This window comes from Apostichopus japonicus, chromosome 14, assembly GCF_037975245.1.
Source record: "Apostichopus japonicus isolate 1M-3 chromosome 14, ASM3797524v1, whole genome shotgun sequence".
Classification (NCBI taxonomy): Eukaryota; Metazoa; Echinodermata; class Holothuroidea; order Aspidochirotida; family Stichopodidae; genus Apostichopus; species Apostichopus japonicus.
Genome location: NC_092574.1, coordinates 13,851,164 through 13,870,085, shown reverse-complemented (window position 1 = coordinate 13,870,085; position 18,922 = coordinate 13,851,164). Strand labels below are relative to the sequence as shown.

Sequence of the window (18,922 nt, the reverse complement as noted above, 5' to 3'; positions counted from 1 at the left end):
TGGGGCCAGCAAACCATGAATTTCAGATGTCATGCAGACATACTAGATAGTTGGGAATCGTTTGAAAAGTCGACAAATGCAAATCGACCTTTTCTTTCTTTTTAATTTGTTATGGGGCAGATATCAACATTATGATATGACATGTTTCATATGTGTCCCCCCCCTTCCCTCTGTTGAATTAATGTTTGATCTGGAGTAGGGAGGGGATGGGGAGAGAGGATGGGGTCCCCCTCACTTTACCTGCCTCTGTATTAGAGAAGTGTAGCTGTTTGTTAGCTAAACTGCTCATTAGTTTATGGACTATAAGATTGAACATAAAAATGAAATAAAATCCAGTGATGGCTGAATTTCTCAGTTTATGTCAATATGAAAATTTGTGAACACAAAGGTTGCAACAGGCCGTTATGAATGTAGTACTGATAATACATTAAACAGGATGTCAAAATTAATAGTAGTTTCTAACGAGAAACAAACCCAGCAAGATCTATATGATTGAGATAACTGTCATGAACAGTTTGGGAGATACCAAAAATTTAAGAATTCCTTCAAACACATGGTTGAAGACTTAGTCAAGTCCAATATGATGTCATCGAGCCACATGTGTTTCAATGTTTTATGGTTTCTTTAAAATGTATATTTTCTGTAATGGAGATGGCTTTTGCAAATGCTGACTTTTAATATTGAACCTCTTAACATGACCTAATAATGGCATTGGTTCCAATAAACAGTGTTAACACTGTTGAAACATTTTATACTGACTATGTAAAATAGAAAAACACTGAGAAAGTAAAGGGTTTCATACCCTAGTGGCAAAATGAAATCCCAGATTAAAAAATTGGCAGCTCCCAAACATAATTTATAAACCAATGTATCTCCCAATTGGAGCCAGATTTGTTTAGCTGTTGGGAGGGAGGGAGGAGGGGGAGTTCAAAAGTTGAATGGATGGCAATCCTTAAACATGACAAACTTTTCATAAAAATACTCAGAATTATCAGTTACAATATCTTTGTTAATACAGGTCAGTCAGTAACCATGGCAGATTCCACACGATGAAGCTTCTAAGCAAAATGAGACTTTCTTGTAACCTCCATGGAAAACTTTTAAGCATATATCACATTTCTTCAAAAACATTATAACAGCACTCTTCAGTTTAACCTAGTGTATGCATCAATTGATGATTCCACCTGACAATTCCAGACATTTCAAACAAATCAAGCTTTGTCATAGATTGAGAGCAATGCTTGGCCAAAGTTGAGGCTGTTTTCGGTCCAAGACATGATCATATTCCATCTGTATTGCAGTTTCCAGGCCTTGAATCATTGGAGTGCACTTTCCATAAAGAATCTGTAAGAGAGAATTGAGAAACAAAGTGTCACATTAAAGTCATGTCTGAAAAAGTGAATTATTCTAAGATTAGTAAGGTTTATCCTGTGAGTAAACATTTTCAATATATAATGCAGTAAGCACAACAGAATTAAATGTGGATAATTGATCTGAAATGATATGAAGATTGACCACATTGCTACATAAAAGTAAAACTTGTCTGACATTTTTCATCCATTACTAACACTTTGGGTTTGCTGTTTGATTTTATTGATATGTTTGTTGTTCTGACAAACAGTTTGTATCCTTCTTTTAAAGTTCAATTGATACAACTTACTTTCATCTCTTCATTCCTTTTCGCACCAGGTCTCTCTTTTGGTGCCTCGGTGTTACTTTTGCAACCATCCTTTTTTTCATCTTCTATTCTCTGCCTCATTTCCTGTTGCTTTCTCCTTTCTCTTTCATCTCTATGTTTCTGAGACTGTATGAAAAATTGTTTCAACTCATCACTCACTTCAACATCGAACTCACTCCCCTCCGAACTCTCATCACCGCTATCTGCTTGTTCAACATAACTGTTTTCTGAAACTGTTGGAAACTGATTTCCACTTGACCTGCCATGGAAACGTGTTCCATTAATGACCATGTTCTCTTGTTTCGTTTGCTGTCGTAACTTATTTTTGGCTTGTTGTCTGCGGGTCATCTTTGTGGAGCAATTGGTTTGGTTGTCCTTCCAGGCTGCAACATATTTAGCCATCCATTCCTGCATTGTCTCATAATGTTGCCAGTATCTCTGAAATGCTGCACTTGTCTCTTGGGTTTCATTCATTCCAGGTAATTTTAGAAATGTTTCTGGCAGATTTGAACGATCAAACACTTTGCTTGGAACTTCCATATTGCACACCTGCAAAAGATTCAATTGTAATTTTAAAATCTTTTGAATAAACAATAGACTAACAATTTTTTTTGTGATCTGCATATTTATGACTAAATAATTGTAAGAGGTAACATAAAGGAGCTAAAACATGTAAATTGTGATTGGAAACGACCAACTTCCTGCAATGATCAAGGGCCTCTAAATTATAAACTTCCATCTGTAATGTAACATATCATTGGGAGAGCATGTGGTAAAGTAAATACTGTGTCCTATCCTATGGCCTAAGATATTGTCATAACCGTACGGATCAAGTGAACAGGACATGTATCCATTTACCTGAACCAAGCCTAGGCCTAAGCACCAAGATAGCGAAATATCAGAAGGTGAATGGTCTATAGACTTATTAAGGATGGCCTAGTGGTGATGCAAGGCCCTCCCACAGACTTGGGCTAAGGTACATTAATACCGTTAGTGGCATTACTTACAAATATTACTAAGCTAGCCTATACTAATATTACTATACAGCAAGGGTTAAAGGCAAGTCGCCAGTTCAACAAACCCTGATCATGTACAAAACATGAGGTTTTTTTTCGATTCTTACTTATATTAAAATGGTTATAACGTCCAAATCCTCTTTAGTACTCTAAAGAACGACAGGTACAGTGTTGTATGCGTGACAACTTATTTGTGTAGTTTGGAGTTTTACCACGCTAAGCTGTTGTTGTTTAGTTAGATAGCTGGTAGCGATCATCATAGCATTTCAGGCAGTTACATGTTCGGTCACAGACGTAATCCTCAGGTGTATTCCTCGAACCTGGTAGTGCTACATTTTGGTCCGTGTTTCTACCAAGAAAACCTTGAAGTGTGCCAATTGGGCCAGATGCTGTTTGGCAGGGTACATTGTAACAATATTCCTGTATTCTGAAAACATTTTCTTTGAAATATCGTACTATTTTTCGTTCTATTATGACTATGAGGTATTCAATCGGGCCCACGCATACAACACTAACGTTAACTAGGCCAATTTACGTAGGCTAGGCATGGGTTCCCTAACGCCTGCTGTATACCTTTACTAATGTGTAGGTTAGAATAGGAACGCATAGTCATACTCATGCTGAGTAGGCATGACGTAAAATTGTCATTAACTTGTACTAGGCTTAGTTTAGTTAACGAAGGATTGGCACCATTTGGAAATTTAAACGTTTTACTTTAGTAGTTTCTACAATGCATTTTGAAATGAGACTTTATAATATCCTCAGTTTACTTCCATTACTAAGTCAACTCAAGCCTCACGTCAAGGGACAACTTAGGCAAGGCCTAGGACTAACTTAATGTTCAACATACTACATGGTCTTTTAAAGGGTGTGAAGACTCGTGCCAAAAGAAACGTCTGTGGTCGGTAACTTGACCTAGTTTCGAATAAGGTGTTACAGAAGTGTTAGACATCACCATCGATCCCAGAAAATACACACACAACTTGCTACCTTCGGTAATTAGACACTAGTGTACAGTCAGTACATACAGCTGCGGTCAATACCCACAGCACAGTGTATAAACGATACAGCGATGGACATCTCAGGTCCAGCTAAAGATAACAAAGTATCACGTTTCATTACTGTCTGCATTTTGTAGCGACGCGAACAAACCATCACTTGCAAGCAACACAAAGTTAACTTTTTCAGATGGCCACACGCGATTTGGGGCGAGTCTTTAATGCCTTTAAGTTTGACCTACATTACATTATATGCTGTGGACAGTTCACAATTCCCCCTGTCATTCATTTGTGGGGTGGCAGCCTCTTTGTTTTTTGTGACTGCCTCGCCAACCTACCAACATCGCTGCCTCACAGTTTCAGAAAATTGCAATCCACTTTTTCTAACTCACACCATCATCTGACATTGAAAAATTATAGCAACAAATATTTGGTCGACTAGTACTCCTAAAAGCACCTCCCACACCCCCCCCCTCCCCCCGATGTGCTCAGGCCCTTCAATGTCACAAACCAAATTCCTTATGAGTGAGTGACATGGTTGATGCCCACAAGAGATTTCTTCAAAACTTTTCTGATTCTCACTTAATTCTTGAACAAATTTAAAACTCACCTGCTCTAGATTTGTCAGATAGTTATAGTACTTTGAATTTTGAACAAATTGTATGGCAAGGAATCATAAAGCTAACTGCAGCTTTCTGTTCTTTTTTTATACCCCTTCAGAGATGCAACAGACCATGCCAATGCAAACGAACGAACCGGTGATTGTGGATGTGTGGAATAGCAACCTGGATGAGGTCTTCAATGAAATAAGGATCATTGTACAGAAATACCACTATGTTGCCATGGTAATGATTAGGATATCATGCTTTTCAATTGAATACAAAATTGAAAAAGTGTGTATTTACGTTGAAATTTAGTTATAATATATATTTCTAAATGTTATGGATAGACCAATCTGGGCCCTTTGTTTATTTTGCTCTTCCATGTTTGTAATACTGAATATTAATTAATATACCTTTCTATGATGCCATCTGCCAGTGTAGATGTGCCATTGCATCCGCTCAGGTCAGGACCTGATACAACAAACACAAGGAACATATCACACAAGAGCATACTGTGATGTGTACCTAGGATAAAATAGACAGGAATTAAATCATCCTCACTTTCCGTCCGGTGATACACATCCATCTTCCTTTCGTGAAGCATGTTGGTAACTTGTAGTACAATCATTAGTTATTACAATACTGCATGAGTTTTGAGAGACTTTGTTAGTGTTGTAATAGTGAAGTTATAGTCAAGTTTATATTTAATTCTCTCCTACACTTCATTTTTTTGGTGTATGTGTGTGTGCATGTAAAATTTGGATCAAGAAGCTTGTTTTGGTAAATTGTCTGTAATTGCCTGATGAACAAAGTCTGTTGTGAATGCTGATGATTTGATTACATTCTTTTTTTCTTTTTACTCGTTTTCATGTTTCATATTTCCTTTGTTTTTGCGCTAAATATCTTTAGAGAGGCATAGTGTTTTGTTGTCTTCATTTATTGATGGAAGACCACAATTGTGATAGGGAAGTTAAAGGGGAAATACAAAGTGATTAAGACCATTTTGACAAGACCAAATATAAAATAAGAAAGTACTATACAGTCTTTACATTAATTAAAATGACAGTAAGCGAATCATTTTCATTGTACTTTCATTCTTTCGTTTCAACTCAGGACACAGAGTTTCCAGGCGTGGTTGCGAAGCCATTGGGAGAATTCCGCACCTGTTCAGAGTACCAATATCAGTTACACAGATGTAATGTGGACCTCTTGAAGATCATACAGTTGGGCTTAACTTTCTGTGACGAAACTGGCAAATTTCCGCAAGGAGCGGCTACCTACCAATTCAATTTCAAGTTCAATTTGCAGTGAGTTTCAGTAAATTGACAACTTGTCAACTATTATCGAAGAAGTGTTCTTGCCCCAGTTTTTGCAGACAAAAGTCTTTAGCCATACTCAGTTTTAAGAAAAACTTGGACAGTTTTCATTTTCTGATCTTTTATATTTGTTTTACAAAATTGCATAGTCGAGTGTTAGAATAATAGCCGATGAAAACAATATGTCGCCATTTTGTGGCCGTCTTTCGTAGAAAGGGTTTCGCTAAATCATTTTGATGGGCCTGAACAAGTTATCAATAGGTAATGATTTTTTCACATTGGCACCTTATTAACCCATTTAACAATTCTTAGATCATCGGTATATCCCCTTCATGTCCACCAGCCAGTGAGTCGGTACATACTTGCTGTATTTGTTGTTCATAGTTTTTGTATATTCTCATTTACTTGCAGTGAAGATATGTATGCCCATGATTCCATTGAGTTGCTAGCGACCTCCGGGATACAGTTTAAGAAGCACGATGAGCAGGGTATCGACGTTGAGACTTTCGCCGAGCTTCTGATGACATCAGGGGTCATTTTAAACGACCAAGTGAAATGGATCACTTTCCATAGGTATTTTTTCTGATTTCTATTTACTTTGTTTATTCATATCTCTTACCTTTTATTCTTATCCTTGAAATTATCTATTACACAAGAAGGTAAATTTGCTCTTATGCTCTACCAAGACAACAGAGAGTTAATGGGAAGCTAAGCAATTCATTACAGCTTCAAGCAAGTTTGGAATTGAGATTCATAACATATTTTTAAACTGAACACTTTGAAATTAACATCCCACAACAATGCAGTACTGAGATTTGCTTTACCAATAAAATAATGGAACTGGAAGGCTTTAGGAACTATTTGTTTCTGACCATTTGCAGTTTAGCGGTGTTTAGTACTAGCCATGGAAAGTTTATAACATGTAGGTTTGTTATGTGTTTTATGCAAGCTTTTCATCTAAGTGTGCTGAAGTGTTTGTTTATGTGATTTGTATCTACTATTACATGGGGTTCACAAATTTAAAAAAGGAAACTGGAATAATTAATTTTTTCCTAATAAAGATATTTGTTTTGGTGAAGAAATTTCTAGGAGAGTGTTATTTGTGTGATCATTCGTGGTGATAGTTAGAGTCATACTCTGTATGTTAATCCTGATGCTTAAAACAGCCATTATAGAAAATTACAAAGAAAGGTGATACCATTAAGTGGGCAACGGTCACTCCTTCCCATCTCTCTGCCTGCCCTTTCTCCCGCGATGTCCATTTGGTAATGGTTCGAACTCAACCTGTTTCTAATCTCTTGTTTTCCTGTTTGTACAACAGTGGTTACGACTTTTCCTATCTGCTCAAAGCTTTGACTGCTACCAACTTGCCTTCGGAAGAGACCGAGTTCTTTGAGTTGTTGCGGATTTACTTTCCGAGGATATACGACATTAAGTACTTAATGAAGAGCTGTAAGGATCTAAAAGGTGGTCTACAGGAAGTTGCAGATATATTACAGGTTGGTACCAATGACAACAGAATGTTTTATCCAGTTTAAAAGCTTCAGGGAAAAGAAGACCCAGCCATCATCATGAGCGTATATGGTCGGTTTATGCTAGATGTATACCCCCTCCCGCACCAGGAGCAGAAAATTAGCACTGGTTTGCCTTTTTGGATAATTTATTATATCATATTGCCACAGTGAGAGTTGAAACCTTTTCATTCCCTTTGATTTTCTCTTGAAATTTTCAACATGCAATACAAACAATGTTAGCACTGAAACCCATGCCAGGTCCTGTTACGAACTTCAATATTAGCATAACCCCATCTAGGTTACAGGAAAGTAAACATTGTCAAATGTAACAAAGCAAATATCTCAAATTCTATGTATATGATGATGGTTGGATGAAGACTTGCTTCAATTTTTTTTTTCAAACTGTAACAAGATTATTCTCATTTTACCTTATTTAGCTTTTTTACCTAAGAGAATAAGCGGAGAAGATTGCCTTGAAACTTCTTCATTTTCTCCCAGTAATTTTTTTTCCCTAGTATCAGACTTCATGTTGTGGAGCAACCTCAAGTTTGAAGTAATACCTTCGATGTAGTATATTTTTTTCGTGTCACGATGAGTCCACGTTTCGATATCAAAACTCTGACATCTTTCTTTGTCCTACTATTTCTCTGCGCAGATTCACAGAGTGGGACCACAACATCAAGCCGGCAGCGACAGTTTATTAACAATCTTAGCATTCCTCAAGATGAGAGAGGTAAATTCCATCTATCTGAAGCAGCTTAAAGTGCTGTTTGTTTGAATATGTCGTACTATATTATTCAGTTTTGTACAACAGCTGTGGGTGGGGGGTATGAATTTTCATCATAAAATACCCAAAAACACATTTCTGGTCTGTGTACAAAGCTGCTATGCACGTTTTGCTTCTGTGTAACAACTTAAGCCATTTTGCAAGGATTTTGCTATGCAGTACCTGATGAATGCGTCATTGGTATGTATGGTATGTATTGATATTGTTATGTAACTGCTTCTTGCATACAAATCCATTCATTGGCACAGACTGTATGCATGGTTTCTTGCATATATGATAGTGCAGTAAAAAATGTTAAGTATTGTCAGTACTTCTTTCCAACTGAAATAGCAATCATGAAAGGGACTATGAAGTAAAAGAGAAAAGGCTTCTTTCAATTGGCACCAGAATTCAACTCAAGGATGCCTTGTTTTAGTTTATGTAACCATGGAAACCAAATGGTAGGGATGGATTGGCAGAAATAACTATCAAGTGAAGGAGGAAAAGGCTTCATTTTAATGGTTTAGAGAATTCACTGCAGGGATGCCTTGCTCAGTTTATGTAACCAAGGAAACAAAATGCTATGCAAATAGATGTTACACATCAGTCAAAAGAAATGCTAAAAAAGTATGTTGTTGATATTTGAAAATTTTGTGGCCATTTTAGCATATCTAGCAGTATTTGTGTGATAATGTATTCTCTTTTAATCTGTGCTGAGTATACTATGACTTCTAAGAGTGTTTCTTTAGTGTAGTTTTTCAGCTGAAACTATATATCTAAGTTATAATAGGTCTAGCATATAGATGCGAATAATCATGAGATCCCTAAAAGGAAGTAGCTAGGTATCACAGAACAGTCAAGAATATTTGTAACTGGTTTTCAGTGTTTATGACTCATCTCTCCTACTCTACATATGGCATTTGCAAAAATGGAATGGGAATGAAAAAACATGATAATCATGCACAAAATTGGCTTCCTGCAAACTGGAATTATATTTCTGATTCTATCCTCAACTTATACCACTTAAACAGCTAGGTCAAGCTGAGTTGTGACAATTTCTGTCAGGGTAGATGAAGGAAACAAATTTATCATAAATGAAATTTTGTTTCTAGTAGAGCAATATGGTAGATGAATAGCATAATATTGCATCCAAGAGCAATCTACGGTTTTCCAATCTGAAATGACTTCCTAAATTGAAAAGATTCCAAATTTGAGTTAAATGTTGAATTGGAAGCCACCCGACGTGTAAGTTGTAATCCGTCAGTCCTTACGGGTTTCTCCCAGATTTATGGTCGCTTAATTAAGCATCGTTAAAATAACTGCTGATTGTTGTTATTATCACTCTTATATGTTAGAGATTTTTTTGTAGCATGACTGTTGTCAATGGAAAAAGATGGTCAATTTAAAATTTAGTAAAGCTTCTGATCAGTACAAAATATTACTACCTGTGATGCAACAGAGGCAAGGTCTTTCTTTAATTGCTCGCTAGAGAAGTATGTGAAGAGTTCCTTAAGAAACCATGGGCATGTAAAGCTCTTTGCTGATCTGTTGCCCTGTATCAACGTTAAGAAAATAGAAGCAAGTTTTTTGGGTTGTTCTCAAATTTATTCTCTCATTACGATTCCTCCTTTGTCCCTCAGAGCTACTTCGAGGACAATATCGATGATGATAAATACTGCGGACATCTCTATGGGTTAGGATCAGCTTACATCAACAACGGAACAACGTACGGAGAGGAAGGTGCCCCACAGACCACAACGACGTAGCCCAGGCCCCCCCCCCAACCCATCACATCGGGGTCCATTTGTATCATCAGTAGCTAAGCAGTTGTACATTTCATATTGGTAGATTTTAGCCAGATTCCAGTACAGAGGAAGATAAAAGAAGCGGGGAGTGGCTTTCTTTTTAATGGTTCAAGGTCTAAAGGCTAGCGGTCGTAACATGAACTAACTCAGGTCTTTACGTGTGGTCGATGTTGTACTATTGTTATTTCCATTCAAACGTTTTTATTCTGATATTTCCTAACAAGGTAAAAGTCAAAAAAACAACATCTCATGAAAAATTCTGTCATTTGTAGGCAAATTTTGAATAAGGGGGCCGGCCAGGTTGAAAATAGTCGTTGAAAACGTAGGCACGAGGTACCTAATAGCTTTTCAAAATTTCTTCAAGAAAAAGAACAAGAATTCTACCTCTTTTCCAGACAGCTGATCATGTGAAAAAGTATCTTGTACATTCAGAAACACAACTATGTGTCTTCGGCCTTTCGGTTGCAATCTCGACCATACCGAAAAAGGGCTTTTCTTTTAGCGAAATGTTTGCCTATATCAGACAGAATCTGCTAGATAAAATCTGCTAGATTGTCTGTTATCTCGTACTCTGAGTGTTGATGCATCAAGGCTTTCTGTAGGTCTGGATCTGCCTTGGGCTAGTGAGCTTTGTGTCGTTGTCGTAGTAACTGTTGTTTAAACTGAAATGATTTATTTTATGTCAGGCAGCACTTCTGGGTATCTCCTGTCTCATGCCTGATACTAATTATTCACAGCAATCGCATAAAAAAACTATGAATTCTGCTGCTGCTTCTATACAGTGGATTATTTTTAAAAGACATATGTATTAGTTTCTAGAGTTGGCATGTGCAATGCTAGAATCTAATTGAATCAAATTCATGTGTTTTTTGTTTTTTTTCTCCTTTTCATAATTTTTTTTTTTTTTTGGTCTTTTCAATTTTGTACATTTCTATGATTTTAGTCTTCTTCTATAGCTTTACCTTTAATCTTTTTTCTCTCTCGCTATATTTACACTTGAGCTTCTCGCTTTTCCTTTCAGTAAATAATAAAACATGGTTTGAATTTGTGACACGAAATGGTTCTGAAATGTGAAACGGTAAGCTGTATCGTCGATTTACCCTTGTTTTAAAAAGCGTACCATTTTAATGCCTTCAGTCATAGAAAGATAGTAATGATGTCATACTACAGCCTCTTTGGTCAGAGTCTCGAAAATGTACCCATAATCCCCCCTCCCTCTCCCCAAAGTCTATAAGAACTTATTTTAGCAAATTGGCTTTTGATAACACTCACAAACATTGGTTCCTTTATTCTTGTTATTGACTTTAACATGGCTTGTGTGCTGAAGTTTATGGGAATATTTCTGTACAGTAGAACCTCAAACAAAACTGACTTTCGTCTTCACATCTATTTGGGAGTACGTTTACGTAACAGGTTATCCTCCAATCCTTTGATCGGAGGCCCCAAAACACTTAATATGTAATTATCGGAATACTAGGACACTTCAAAAAAAGTCATATCAAACCTTTTTTTTTTTGTAGCAATCAGACAAATTCCTGTTCCCACAAAACCAGCAATATTTCTTAAGTTCTTTTGACATAACTGATCTATAATTTACAGTTCTAACTGTTCATTTGCCAACATAGAATATTGAAGATTTCACCAGGATTCAAACGCTCTGTATATATGAATGACAGAATGATAAATTATTGGGATGTGCTATAAAATATTTGTCTTTAGAAGTTATTGCATGAGTCAGGGTGTAAATTCAGAATCTTGTTAAAGCACCCTGGTAAAAAGCAAATACAAAGATGTCAACATCAGAGAAGAACAGACATAGATAATTTAGAAATAAGTCATTAGTAAAAAAAATTGAAGAAAACAAGGAAGGTGGGAGGCAGTTAGGTGAGCAATTATAGAATGGTACTTCATTTTAATTTTATAGTGTCATCAAAATTGTCTTTATACCCCCAAGGTTTTTTAGCATTAGCAAGGACTTGTAAAGTATAATGATTCTAATGGTATTTCCTATGATGTTGATGTTACCATTTATGCAAATATACTGCTATGTCATTGTGATTCGGGGAGACAAGCCCCCGTTATCCGGCTTTAAAGAGGTCATTCCCAAACGGTTGGTTTTTTTAGCGCAAAGAGTATTGGCCTGAAATAGTTGATTGTTTGTTCTCTGGCTTTGTTTAGCATGTTCTTGCCACCTTCGTATATCAATAACAACGGCTGCAATATCCGTAGATGCAATCACCTAAATGTGTTATCACCATAATTGTGTGTTTGTGTGTGCTTTTTAGCCTTGTGCAAAAGGGTAAGCTGTACATTAGTATAAAGCTTGCTTGTTTGTTTCTTTAATTTAAGGATAATTACTTTTACAAGGAATTCATTTTTTTTTTTGGGGTGTCTGAATAAAACCTAAACAATAAAAATCATTTTAAGTCATATGTTAAATTGAAATAAGTACAAAAAATAAATTTACATTAGTGCATATTTCACATGCTATGGGTAAACCACATCCACAGTTTCTACTGTGGAATGCGTGGACATTCTTCCATTAGAGTGTTTACCGGTTTTCAGGAGTACTTCTTCAGCTTGTGAAGCATTCCGGAACCGAAGAAATATTTTTTACTACTAACTTTCATAGCACATGATTCTCAAATGTATTTTATGTCAAAGTTTTTATTTCAGACATTTCAGATGTGAACTAGGAAGCATGTTTAGATCTTCCCTGCTTCCCAGTGCCATAAAGGAACGTTTTCAACCCTTAGTGTCTCGATATGATAGGCTATTAACAGTATCTGATTTTTTTTTAAGATGTATTTTTAACAATGCTTGCTACAACTTCCTCTTAAAGTTTGGTCATTTTGGGATTTTATTTAAAATCTTGCACACCAAACCACAAGATTTCTCATAAATACCTTAGCGGTTGGATGCAAAGACCATGTAGCATTGGCATATGCTTCAATAAAAGTTTTCACTGTTACCGCAACTGCCTATCTACTTCAAAAAACCTGCGTAGATATCTACAAGTTAGAGGAACCTGCTCAGAATGTCTCTGACAATTTTATTCTACATTTATAACTATAATTTCACAAACGTGTACCATGAATTTGTTTTCTGTTTAATTTCTCTGTAATATGCTTTCTCCTTTTGTCCCTTGATATCCCTTACATCCGAAATTAAATTAATCACATTTTTACATATGTTCATCGTGTTATTGTGAATGTTCATGGCATGTTATGTAACTATCGCAAAGGAGTTTAGCAGTGAAATTTGTGCCGAGTTATTTCTCGTTCTCGTAGTCGATGTTGAAAGTTTAGCTTTTCGTGCATAGTTCATACAACATTGTGTTATAATTTTTACATGGTTGCTCTGAAAAATTAATTATCTCCCTCCCACCTCCCTTTCCTTCCTTTGCAATGTGATTTTCGTGTGTATGAACGGCAGAGTCAGTTGTTTCAAATAGGGTGGTGGAAATCTCCCACCTCCCCTCCCTTCCCTTTGCAATGTGATTTTCAAAGTCAGTTGTTTTAAATAGGGTGGTGGAAATCTCCCACCTCCCCTCCCTTCCCTTTGCAATGTGATTTTCCTGTGTATGAACGGCAGAGTCAGTTGTTTCAAATAGGGTGGTGGAAATCTCCCACCTCCCCTTCCTTCACTTTGCAATGTGATTTTCCTGTGTATGAACGGCAGAGTCAGTTGTTTTAAATGGGGTGGTGGAAATGTTTTGAACTCAAATACATTGAAATACCTTGAACCGATATTTTAATTAGGGTAACCAGAAGACTTTGTGTGTTTTTTTTTTTCTACAAATTTGGATGTAGATCTGCTTACGGACTAAGACACTACCGTTTTCACTTTCAAATTATGCCATAATTCAAACCATTGTTTCTTATTTTCATCTGTAAATAAAACTTGAGATTTAACTGCATTGATCTCATATGTGTCATTTTCTATGTCCATTCTATTCTATACCTAAATCAATACCTAAATCAGTCAGGGGAGAAACAGAATTTGTCCCCTCCCCATCGTTGAAGTCCTGTGCACACCACTGATCTAAACCACTGATCTAAAGCAAACTCCTGCTCCCCCCCCCACCCCCTGTCTATCTCTCTCTTAGATTTCGTACTTTGTAAGTTCAGTTTGGTTTAGTTTTATACTCAAAACCAGAAGGAAAATAAAGGAGAGGGGAAGAATCAGTTAGGACAAGAAGGCCCTGTAGATGAAGGTGCAACTGGAAACTTGTGAAAGGCATTTGATGGCACAACTGACTTGGGCAAACCATTATATCCATTCAAAAGCCTCACAGAAAAATTGGGAGAAAATTCACCCAAGAACCTTCTTGTATACAAATGAACATATCTCAAGTTTTACATCATAAATGGAAAGTGACAACCTTTCAGCCCCCCCCCCCCCCAAAAAAAAGTACTTTTAATAATCCATGAGAAATTTTCACTCACCACTATGAAGGTAATTACTACACACTGAAGACTTTTACAAATAAAAATTGCATGAAAAATTCAATAAAAAACTATTATAATGTAATTCTTTACTGGATATGGATAAGTATACCATAATTGTTCTATGTCACTGGCGGGATCTGTAAAGTTCATTTGCTAATGAGGACTGAAAAATGCGCAAGCGCAAACTAGTCAACCTTTGTGACGACCACGTGAGGAGGCGAAGCCACTTTTTAATGCCCATTATTAGATCATGAGGATCGCAGTTAAATAACAATATAGTCGTGCATTGGTATGACTTCTAAAGTTGTTTTTGACACCACTATAAGCTATGTCCCTCTGTTACATTAAAGAATTGTAATGAAAATTCCAAAACAAAAAATACACAATCACGCATCCCCTTAAACTCAACCCATTACTAATTAAACGTCGGGGCGTCAAATTTACAAGATACTAGTTTTCGTGACAAATCTAAGCAAAGTAATGTTTCACTCACGATTTGGCATTGTTATCTTTCGGTCTTAATTTTAAAGCGCTGCACAAACATATACTAGAAACTATATAAACTCCACGAGCTGTCAGTGTCACCGGCATTACAAGCATCAATTGTAACGAGAAGCTGTTAACATCGAATTATGAAAGCAAACAGCTTATCGAAATTCATGTATCATGCTTATTTATTTTTTATTCTGTTTCGGTTTGTTTCTTCTTTTGCCAATTTTTCGGGGACCGAGTTTCATTCCAGGACTTGTCCCCCTCCCCCCTCCTCCCCCTCCGATATGGCTCAGATCGGGAAAATATATATATGGGCCTTTATGGCAATTGTAATCTGCAAACAATGTAAATAATGCTGGAATTCCCACAACTTGTAACAAGTGGGCTTAGCAAGCTAAACATCGAAAAGTATAATGTTAATTAGATTTTGATTTAAGTTGTTGACGCTACCGTGGCTCAGATAGGACATTGGAAACTGCTTTGTACTATTTTATCTTTTTTGTCTCCTGATGTGGGTTCATATACTGAAAATTGTACTTTGTATCTCGTAATTGCAACTTGCAGATTGCTTTTGTTATTTCGACACTATCCGACTTATTTCGATTTTAAATGTAATAAACCTCCGGCGGATAATATATCTAAAGTTTCGGGTAATTCATCCCAATATTTCCACTAGGCACTATTTAACCAAAATTGTTTCTGTATGTGAAGTTTTCTTTTAAAACAACTTTCCGGGGATATAAAAAGTCTTAATTTCGAAGAACAAGTCAAAATTCATTGTACATTGTATCAAAGTTTCTATATTTGTTATCAAACTTTAAGTTTTTATATAAAAAGTTTTATTCTCTTAAATAACCGACTAGTTTTTATGTCCATTTTTTCCCTTTGAAATTTCCAATATTTTGTCTGAAATTATTTAAAACGATAGCCTCTAAATTGCATCTTTTTTGTATGATTCCGTTGAATTAGGAACATATGTATGTTCTACGCTTGACGAATAATTGCACTCAAATAACATGCGATAACTGGAGGAAACTTGTTCTACTTCAGTTACCACACAAAAAACTGAGAGTAAATTACTTTCAGGCCCCTGAGATTATCAATTCGTTTGATAAACTTCATTTGGCCTGTCGGGTCCTGGCGCTGTACCTTTGATGACTTCTTGTAAATGATAAATAGCGCCGTTCATTTGTAAACCGTCTGCTCCCGATCCGCACACTAAGAATGCAGTTGGCTATTGTATGCATACCTTAAGGTACAATATACTGTCGCTAAAAAACTCAAAGACTCACATTGGATTCGTAAGATCGACTGCATGCATTACTTGTATTGGAATTTGGATATCGAGTCGGACACTGGGATACAACTTTCATAATTTCAATCTTCCATGGACCAATTTAACTTAAACACTTTAACCTGACGTAGGAAGTTTTACTTTTGAATTTGTTTCTATCCTTGGAAGTATTTTTGTTTTGGATTAATTCGTTGACTTGCTACCGAAGTATATTTTTCTTATAATGAATAGACGCTAACAAACAGTAACAGTTGTAACGTTAGACTCTTGTTCAGTTATGTTAGTGTTTGGCCTACGTTTGGTTATTAGCAGTTAGTCTGCTCAAAGTTGGTAGTCAGTTCCGATCGATTTTGCCTGAATTAATTTTAAATAAGTGGGAAACAGGGAGTTTGTCAATTTTAACCTGTGTTACCAATTCTGTCATTCAATAATTTGTGGACAATTTATGGTTTTGGTAATGATCGGGAATGCCAAATAGCCCATGCTAGGCTATTACTAGTAATTGAATATGAATAACACAATTCATGTGTAACTAGACTACGAACGGGTCTATCTCATAGTAATATTATGAAGCTATTTGCATGACCTAAAACCGGGGATTGTGATATATGGCCTAACTAAAGCCTAATCATGACTTGACTATGCTAACAGTAACTGTTCATGCTTGAAATAACTTTTTTAGGATAGTCCCATTGTCACAACATGTCTTTCTCTGTGCCACACAGTAAGTGCTGGAGTTGGGACATAGTTCCCCAAACAGACTCTCTGTTTCATCAGAAGTTTCAACTTAGAACTAAACATTTCAACTTAATGGCCATGTGTGGCATACACAGAATGTTGTTGTGTACACTTCTACTTCTGTTATCTTTTCATGGGAAGTTTTGTGATGCTCAAGAGAGTACTCTAACGTACAATGTACCTGAAGGGTTGGGAGGAGGGTCGAGGGTAGGAGATGTTGCAGCAGATTCTGGAACAAGTGGGCCATACTTTTTTGTTCCATCGACATCAGAGTGGTTTGAGTTCAACTCATCAGGTGTTATAACATTATTGAAGCCTCTTGATAGAGAAACAGAGTCTGAATACACTGTACTTGCAATTCCTGTAAGCGGTACACCAGCGATAAGCATTGAAATTTTTGTTACCGATGAAAATGACAACAGACCAGAATTTCCAATAGACAAACTTAATGTAGAATTTTCGGAGAATGTTGTAGTGGGTACGAGAAGGACCTTAGACTCTGCCTCGGACCCAGATTTAGGAGAAAATAGTATTGTAGGTTATAACATCACAGGAGGGAACATAGGTGAATATTTTAGGATTGAAACCATCGAAGCATTTGGGAATGCAAAGGACTTACAGCTCGATTTGGTAGTGGACAAAAGACTGGATCATGAAGTTCTTCCTCATGTAGATCTTGTCATACTGGCCTTTGATGGTGGTAATCCCCCATTGACGGGCTCAATGAATGTCAGTATTGAAATTCTTGATGTAAATGAAAGCCCTCCTTCTTTCTACCCACCGGGAGAGGTGGAAGTTAATTTATCTGAATCATTTGCAGTCAATGACAGAGTCTTCCAAGTGTATGCAAATGATAGTGACAGCGAACGTAATGGGCTGGTCATTTACAAAATCTTGGAAACATCAGATCCCGAAGGTATATTCAGAATTGACTCGGCAACAGGAGAAATATTCTTAAACAAGCCGCTGAATTTTGAAGATGCAAGCAGCTATACTCTTTTAATTAAGGCCAGAGATAACGGAATCGCACCATTGGAATCTCCTTTTAAAGTTGTTCGTATCACGATCCAAAATGAAAATGAGCATCCTCCGTCGATCGATGTCCTTTTTACGAGTGGAGATGGTTCTCCCAAAATTTCGGAGGCCGCTTCGTTAGGAGACTTTGTCGCCAGGATATCAGTGAACGATCCAGACGACGATTTGGAAAATATAGACGTGGAATTAATCGGCGGGCAGGATGTTTTTAGTCTCACTACCAAGGACGATATCATTTACCTCATCTGCGTGGCAGAGCCGTTAGATCGGGAGGACGTCCCATCGTACGATATCGGGATCCGTGCGATGGACGGAGGATCTCCGCCTCTCGTCGCGGAAATAAACTTTACCTTGATCGTCGAAGACGTTAACGACAACCCTCCGATATTTCAAGATCCGCCGTATACAGCCACAAAAAGTGAGACTTCTCTCAACGGTACGTTAGTGGCCACGGTCTCTGCCACGGACAGAGATGCTGGCATTAATGCCGAGGTTACTTACTCTATCGCGGACACAGGTGAACCATTTGCCGATTGGTTCGTCATTCAGGCCGAGTCAGGGATGATTACCACTGCCAAACAGTTGGACAGGGAGGAAGCCAGCCAAGTTGTGTTGACTGTGATGGCCTCGGACCTTGGTGTACCTTCACTGAACTCCACCACCACTGTCACTGTGACCATTGCAGATGTGAATGATAACTATCCCGTCTTTCCTGTTGAGTCTTACCATTCTAATGTATCGGAGGATGTTCCAGAGAGGACCTGCTTTCTTCAGGTTTGTAACTTCTTTTTTTTTTCAGTTTTACATTTTTCATCAGCAATACAAATAAGCATGGTATATCATTAGAGATCAAGGGTGATAAACAGTCATGTGTCATGTTAGCAGTGGGGAGGGGGGGGGGGGCGGTTGAAACCACTCCTATCAGCTACCCAACTGCTGGGTTACTTATTCCTGAGGAAATATGCTAAGAATTGGGTTTAACCCTTAGTACCTACCCTACAGCCAATCAGCCACTCTCTGAAAGCAACCATAAATTGCAAAACAGAATGCCAAACATAATGAATCCCCATAGATATATGGAACCTTGTAATATTGCAGTTACATTCATCGAAAGTGAGCCATAAATGATAGATTAGAAATTTGATCAATTAATCACGTTCGTAACACGCCATTTCTATGTGACCTTCTTCTGACTCTGGGGGAGGAAGGGGGCTCTG

At 37.2% G+C, this 18,922-nt stretch overlaps 3 protein-coding genes across 4 annotated transcripts in view; 2 read left to right on the top strand and 1 right to left on the bottom strand.

Annotated features, from left to right (window-relative positions):
• Window positions 1–417: 417 nt before the first annotated feature.
• On the bottom strand, window positions 418–3,034 carry LOC139979498 (gem-associated protein 8-like). Of its 2 annotated transcripts, none has more exons than XM_071990353.1 (3): window positions 2,907–3,034; window positions 1,661–2,227; window positions 418–1,344 (listed from the first exon to the last, which is right to left on the bottom strand). In XM_071990353.1, exons 1-3 carry the CDS (start codon window positions 2,952–2,954, stop codon window positions 1,222–1,224), a joined length of 738 nt encoding a protein of 245 aa, XP_071846454.1. In that variant the 5' UTR covers window positions 2,955–3,034; the 3' UTR covers window positions 418–1,221. The 2 variants fall into 2 exon arrangements, with proteins under 2 accessions (XP_071846454.1, XP_071846455.1); XM_071990354.1 differs by having other exon boundaries at window positions 423–1,344; window positions 2,802–2,938.
• LOC139979496 (CCR4-NOT transcription complex subunit 7-like) lies at window positions 2,958–12,435 on the top strand. Its single transcript, XM_071990350.1, has 7 exons — window positions 2,958–3,095; window positions 4,413–4,537; window positions 5,408–5,601; window positions 6,022–6,183; window positions 6,932–7,109; window positions 7,780–7,857; window positions 9,531–12,435. Exons 2-7 carry the CDS (start codon window positions 4,415–4,417, stop codon window positions 9,654–9,656), a joined length of 861 nt encoding a protein of 286 aa, XP_071846451.1. The 5' UTR covers window positions 2,958–3,095; window positions 4,413–4,414; the 3' UTR covers window positions 9,657–12,435.
• A 3,481-nt stretch (window positions 12,436–15,916) lies between these two features.
• Window positions 15,917–18,922, top strand: part of LOC139979487 (protocadherin-16-like) — a 61,884-nt gene continuing 58,878 nt past the window's right edge. The window contains exon 1 of the mRNA XM_071990326.1: window positions 15,917–18,479. Within this exon, the coding sequence (XP_071846427.1) occupies window positions 16,635–18,479 (1,845 nt within the window). The 5' untranslated portion in view covers window positions 15,917–16,634. The remainder of the gene's footprint in view (window positions 18,480–18,922) is intronic.

What these genes read in the sequence shown, in the direction of transcription:
- LOC139979498 (XM_071990353.1), bottom strand. Translation starts at nt 2,954, where the DNA reads ATGATGATCGCTACCAGCTATCTAACTAAACAACAACAGCTTAGCGTG. An exon ending in AACAACAACAGCTTAGCGTG is followed by an intron (nt 2,228 to 2,906) that starts GTAAAACTCCAA and finishes AATCTTTTGCAG; the next exon opens with GTGTGCAATATGGAAGTTCC. An exon ending in AAAGGAATGAAGAGATGAAA is followed by an intron (nt 1,345 to 1,660) that starts GTAAGTTGTATC and finishes TCTCTCTTACAG; the next exon opens with ATTCTTTATGGAAAGTGCAC.
- LOC139979496 (XM_071990350.1), top strand. Translation starts at nt 4,415, where the DNA reads ATGCAACAGACCATGCCAATGCAAACGAACGAACCGGTGATTGTGGAT. An exon ending in AAGTTGCAGATATATTACAG is followed by an intron (nt 7,110 to 7,779) that starts GTTGGTACCAAT and finishes TTCTCTGCGCAG; the next exon opens with ATTCACAGAGTGGGACCACA. An exon ending in CATTCCTCAAGATGAGAGAG is followed by an intron (nt 7,858 to 9,530) that starts GTAAATTCCATC and finishes TTTGTCCCTCAG; the next exon opens with AGCTACTTCGAGGACAATAT.